At 39.4% G+C, this 6,057-nt stretch overlaps 1 protein-coding gene across 1 annotated transcript; it reads right to left on the bottom strand.

The window, feature by feature from the left end:
* Positions 1–1,263: 1,263 nt before the first annotated feature.
* nrros (negative regulator of reactive oxygen species) lies at positions 1,264–4,467 on the bottom strand. The gene is made up of 2 exons (XM_070928447.1): positions 4,366–4,467; positions 1,264–3,246 (listed from the first exon to the last, which is right to left on the bottom strand). Exons 1-2 carry the CDS (start codon positions 4,465–4,467, stop codon positions 1,288–1,290), a joined length of 2,061 nt encoding a protein of 686 aa, XP_070784548.1. The 3' UTR covers positions 1,264–1,287.
* Between the last annotated feature and the right edge of the window lie 1,590 nt (positions 4,468–6,057).

Genomic DNA, 6,057 nt, shown 5'->3' with positions numbered 1-6,057 from the left:
GCAAAGCGCTTTCAGCAAATTTTGATTTCTTGGCTCTTCGGACTCTTAAGCCGTTTTGTCAGAACAGTAGCAGCACGTTATCACTTCTTGCTTCCATTAAGTTACCCAGACATCTTTATTTTATACCATCTGCTATTTCCTCATAGAAACTGACATCCTCAATTTGCACCCCTGAACAGAATATTTGCGGGTGGTTTTGCTTCGAAGCAGACTTGCACTGGTTTTCAAGTGCAGGTTGACTCATTGTTCCCACTACTAGTGGTGATTAAAGATATTCAAACCCGAAACCTTCAAGTCCCAAGTCTATTTCTCCACCTCTAGTCAACTGCTGCCCTGAGTTGACTGCATTTCTTTGTTTCACTTTTTGAACCCATTTGCATGCTTAAAACTAATCCTTCCTGCCCTGCTGATGAACAACAAAAATCGTTTGACTCTAACTGACTGACAACTTTGGGTTGTAAAAAATATGTAAAAACTATGGTGTTTGGAGGCTTTGACAAGGCATCACTCTGGTTTCTCTTTTTATGTTCCAACCACCATGACCTTGAGTATCACCACAGCGGTATTTTGGTTACTTTCTGGTTAGGCCTCCAGCACTCTGCACAGCTACACTCTGATCTACCAGCCTTCCCACTCCTGAACAACTGCACACACACACACACACACACACAGAAAGGTAGATAAATGCATCGTCTCTGTGCTATAATATGCAGTTAATGTCCCTTGTTTGATAGTGTAATGTTTACGATGATATCTGGACAAATGTGCTTAAACTCAATGACCTGTTACTTGCTGCCAAGTGCACAGCATTATAGATTAGCGAGTATCAATATATTGGTCCAAACCAACTCCTCGTGAGTACTCACACATTGGAATTTCATGTCAATGTTGCATCTGTGTCTCACTGATGGGAAGGAAACCTCAAACCCCTCCTCTCTGAGATACAGAACTGGGCAGTTGCTGCACATCTTAGCAAAACAGGAAATTTCATGTTTCCTCTGCTGCTTATAGCAACAGCTTGCATCACACTACTTCTGCCTATGTTCACACACACTCAGTCCCACAAGAACGCAGCCACATTTTTACATGAGGATATCAGGATTAGGGTCTGGTTTTGAACCGCACTTCAACAGCACAACACTGTGAAAAAGTGAATACCCTGTTGTTTAAGATAGAATTGCTCATTCATTACTGGAGACAGTTTTACAATTAATTGAATTTATTTTATACATTCACTTACATTTCACATATACTGTACAAAATGTGTTCTTTAGGGTTCATAAAGTATCAGTAAGATGTAGGCTTCAAACATTTATTTTTGATTGATTTTTGTAGCATTTTGGGCTTGAAGGTGAGGAGAAAAATAATCGAAATGGCCACAAAAAAAAGACAGGCGGGTACAATAAGCAGAATGTACCAGAATATAGATTCCTCAACCTCCTCCAAACACAAAAATGGCTCTAAATGCTCCACTCTGTGTGTCCTTTGGAAGAGATCCTCACATTCAATGTATGATTGTCCGACCATGTTGATTGTCTTTGTTGTTTCAAAGGTCCTGAACCATTCTGTTTGGCAGCAGTTGAACGGATTTCCTGTGAGGAAAACAGTGTGTAGTTTTGGGGCTAATGTGTTAGCCTGACCTGAGGGAATACTGGAAAGTCTGTTGTCCCTCAAATCGAGCACTTTCAGGTGTAGATTTAGAAGTGAAGGGGGCAGATGGGAAAGAGAGTTCCTTGAAATGTTTAAAGACTTTAGACTTTGGAAATGGGAGAAGTCAAAGTCTTGTATGTGAGTGTTTCCTAAACCTAGATGCTGTAACGTTCTGCTAAGACTTTGTATCGATTCTTGGACAATGAGTCCAGGGTTGTCAGACAGTTCCAAGTGCGTTAGAGGCAACCCAGCGAACGCAGACGACGGAATTCTTCCAAGGTTGCATCCCTTAAGGTAAAGCTGCCTTAGGGATGTAACATTTTTCCAATCCACGCAAGCTGAGATCGTATCTGTATTGGTCTCAGCTTCCTCAGGCAGGCAAATGTCAATGTTGTTATAACTGATATCCACTGACCTGAGGCTTGGTAATGAGGAAAAGAATCCCAAGGGTAACCAGTCAAGATCATTCAGGCTCAGGTTAAGGTACGTCAGATTTCCAAGAGCGCTCAGTGTACCTTCATCTGCAAATATCTGTTTCAGCCTGTTGTTGCTAAAGTCCAACTCATACAAGCTGCCAGAGAATTGTTCTGACGTTAGATTTAAGGTTTCCAGACAGTTCGTACACATTCGAAGTCTGGACAGGGCAGGCATTTTCTGGATGAATCTACGAGGGAAATACTCCACCTGGTTTCCTCTTAGATCCAAAATCTCCAGAGAGGAGATGTCACCATGAAGGCTCTCGTCCCACAGCTTAACCGTCACATTACTTGTGTACTTCTTCAGATTGTAGAACTCAACAGTTGTAGTTGAGTTCAGGTATGTGGAGTTGTCTGCCAAGTGTTCGTAAAACCTAACGCTGTTGTGGGATAGATAAAGATTCCGCAAGTGGCTCTGGTTGGGCAAGAAAGGAAAGAAGAGCAGTTTGTTATCTGACAGATCAAGTGTCTCCAGCTGGAACGTGTCGTTAAGGTCTTGTCTGGAGATGAACCACTCGATGAAGTTGTGGCTGGCATTGAGGACCACCAGCTGGGTCATGTGGAAGTCAGTCAGGCAAGGCAGGTAATTGAAGGCCAAGTTGAGCCGCTGCAGTTTGGGATTGCCGTCGAAGGCGCCATCAATCTCGAACATGATGTTTCTCTGCAGGTCTAGTTCTTTGAGTTGGTGAAGATCCCTGAACGAGGTCTCATCCAGTCTCTGCAAGAGATTCCCGGAAAGATTGAGATATTCCAGGGATGTCAGATTTTGGAGAAGAGTGGCCACCATTTCGTCATCAAGCTTATTCTCTGAGAGATCAAGAGCCCTGAGCCTGGGTAGAGTTTTTAATGCGTAGCTGGTTACTTGGTAGCCAATACAAAGATTGTTATTTGCTAAATTGAGGCTGTCTAACAATTTTGAGTCTTGAAAAGTATTTGATTCCAATTTCTCCAACCTATTACAAGCTAAACTCAGGGTGTTTAACGAGGGGTAGCTGAGGAGAGAATGGTCCTGTAGTGTTTGAATGTCATTGTAGATGAGCTGAAGCTCCTCTATGTTGTCTGGCAGTCCTGCAGGCACAAAGGAGAACTTGCCATTGTTGCAGAGAGCCGTTCTTTGTATCTGCAGAGAAAAGGAGAGCACATAACTTTAAGTTTGTGTGTTAGTGTATTGTACTGTATATCTCTTAGTGGGAGAGACATGTTTGGGCTTTTTATAAATCCTGCAGAAACTGGATTTCACTCAGGTACCACAGCTGAACTTGTTAATGACTCTTTCAAAGGGCCAGATCTGCATTCACCTTCAGTCCACATGCACTATTTGTTTGCACCATGGCACTTTTATCGCTCTAAACGCTTGTTAATCTTTAAATTGGATATTTTGTAAGGTTCAGGAACAAAAATCACGCAGCTGAATTCAATCCTTTGTGGGTTTATATCAGTCAGCTTCCTTGACTCTATCTAGCATCAGAAGTTTAAGCTTTATTTTCTTAGTTTTTAGCCACACTAGCGGCACGACTCTATTTCATTGCCATGACATTTTCTGGACATATCCAAGGTACCTAGAGGGCAGATACGTTTCCTCTTGCGCCACCATGAGGTCAAAATTTAAATTTGACCTACACTTATGGCCTGCAAAACGAATGACATTCCCATCAGCTTCAGTTATGTTTTGTTGTTAGTGCTAGCAAATGTTTGCATGCTAACATGCTAAATTAAGATGGTGAACATGGTAATTGTTACCTGCTAAACATCCACATATTAGCATTGTCACTGTGAGCATTTTAGCATGGTGATGTTAACATTTAGCTCATTTTCAGTTGCACATAGTTCATACCAGAAACAGTGAGAAATTGGCTTTTATTGCTTAAACTCTGAGATGTATACTTAAACAATTTACATTTTAAAATGTTAAATCAACCATATAAAACCTACAGCAGAGTTTTTTTCTTTGTTGATTGTGTACCATTTTCCACTACAGCATACTTTATAAAAGGTTTGTTGGTTGTGTCTGTCTCTATTAGTGTTTAGTAAATGACTAATTACTGTTTAATATATCAGTAATAATATATTATTAGGAAGTATTTTGGGATCGTCAGGTTGTGAAAAAGTTATTTTGCTTTGTCTTTTTAGCTAGCTGCTTCATTCATCAGGAGGACTTTCACCTACGTCCCTGAGACCTCACTTAGTTCATTTCAAGACGTTCTATTGAGTCGAGCTGAGTAGAAGAGAGACATCTTACCAGTTGGCATCGGCTGTGTTGTGGGTGACTTGAGGCTGGCGTCAGTATTCTCCACATGGGTAACAAGCAAAGCAGGATGGGAGTGAGCCTGTGGACTGGCATTTTAACATCCTCACTGTTGACAAGGTGATAGAAGGAGAGAGGGATAATGCAATGAAGTGTTGCTGCTTGATCAACACCTGCATGTGCTGTTCTTCAGTTTAAAACCATAGTTATCATGATTTGCATGTGCTGACCGGCCTGTTACCATGACATTTTGGCAAAATCTTAAAATCTTAAAATGTAACTATGATCTGTGCATGAAAAATCAATTTCTCCACCATAAATGGATTATTTAACTGGGAGAAGGAGGCAGCAGCTTGACATTAAAGTGCTGAAGCAGTGTAGAGGTCAGAGAAGTGGACGCCCAGATTCATTTACAGTCAACTCTGACAGCCTGGGTTCAATCACCTACTCATGCTAGAAACTTTCATACTTTGAGTGAAGTGTTTTCAACTTATTATTAATTATTTTACCCGTCGTATCCTAACCTTGAATGTTAGTTATACATATGACTTGACAAACGTGTTAGAATGCAATACATATATATACATAGGCAACAGTGCAATACATATATACATACATATATATTGTTATTGTATATATTTTTTACTTTTATTTTTCACTTAAATATTGTAAATGTGTATATTTTTTATTTTCTATTTCTTATTTTGTATATCTTTATATCTCATGACGGAGGAATGTAATCTCACAATATTCGTGTCCACAACATGTTTCTCATGTATCTGGTATCTACAGAATTAAATAGTTAAATAACAATGCAGTTAATGTTTTAGATTTTGGATCCCATCTCAGCCTGATGTGAATGAATGAGTTTCCTCACTATAATATCTTATTTTATCCAGAGCAGACGGACATTTTAGTAAAATGTTCCTAATTTCAATTCAAACCACTGTGTGACGCACACTGAATGTGGAGGCCGTGTGTTCCTTTTTGGCTTGCACACATTTCTAATCTTTGTATTTTAGTGGCCTTAGAAAATATATTGTTTTGGCCAATGCATGGGTGACAGTAATTAACAACATTGTTGCGTACCACAGCGCCAATAACATAATACTACTCAAGTTCTAAACTATATTATGTGCTGTGGGGAAGAACTGGCCACAGAAGAAAAGACATTTTGCTGGACATGATACAGCCAGTTGGTGAGAAAATCACCCATCATAGCATAAACCACGCAAATGTACAGCATATGGTTCCATTCATCAGAATAATGAAAAAATATTAGATATATATGTTTATCATATAACATTGAGAAACATAAACTGAAACTAATAATCAGCATTATTAATAAGATGTTTTATTTAGATTTTTAATGGTGGGCAATCCATAATTCAAGGGGCATTATTCAAATGCAATACCACTTTGGTAACATTAATAATGATTCATTTGTTTCAGTAACTAGCAAAATGCTATAAACATATTCTGAAAACTATAGTTTTATGCTGACATTTGTTTTAACAGGAATCTTAATGACATCCTGTAGAGCACTGGCAGGATTTACAGTATCAGTAAGACGTCTTGCTCAAACACACCAAAGAAAAATGTTTAAATTCAACATTCTTATTTTAGACAAAGCATGCTGTTTGCTTCTTTTAGCAGTCGGAGTATCAGTGCACACTGCAGTACAGC

Source organism: Enoplosus armatus, chromosome 21 (genome assembly GCF_043641665.1).
Source record: "Enoplosus armatus isolate fEnoArm2 chromosome 21, fEnoArm2.hap1, whole genome shotgun sequence".
Lineage (NCBI taxonomy): Eukaryota > Metazoa > Chordata > Actinopteri > Centrarchiformes > Enoplosidae > Enoplosus > Enoplosus armatus.
The sequence above is the reverse complement of the archived record's forward strand: the minus strand, read 5'-3'. Positions and strand labels throughout refer to the sequence as shown.

Coding starts and splice junctions, on each gene's coding strand:
- nrros (XM_070928447.1), bottom strand. CDS start 4,467: ATGCCAGTCCACAGGCTCACTCCCATCCTGCTTTGCTTGTTACCCATG. Junction 3,247..4,365: donor AACACAGCCGATGCCAACTG/GTAAGATGTCTC, acceptor TTTTCTCTGCAG/ATACAAAGAACGGCTCTCTG.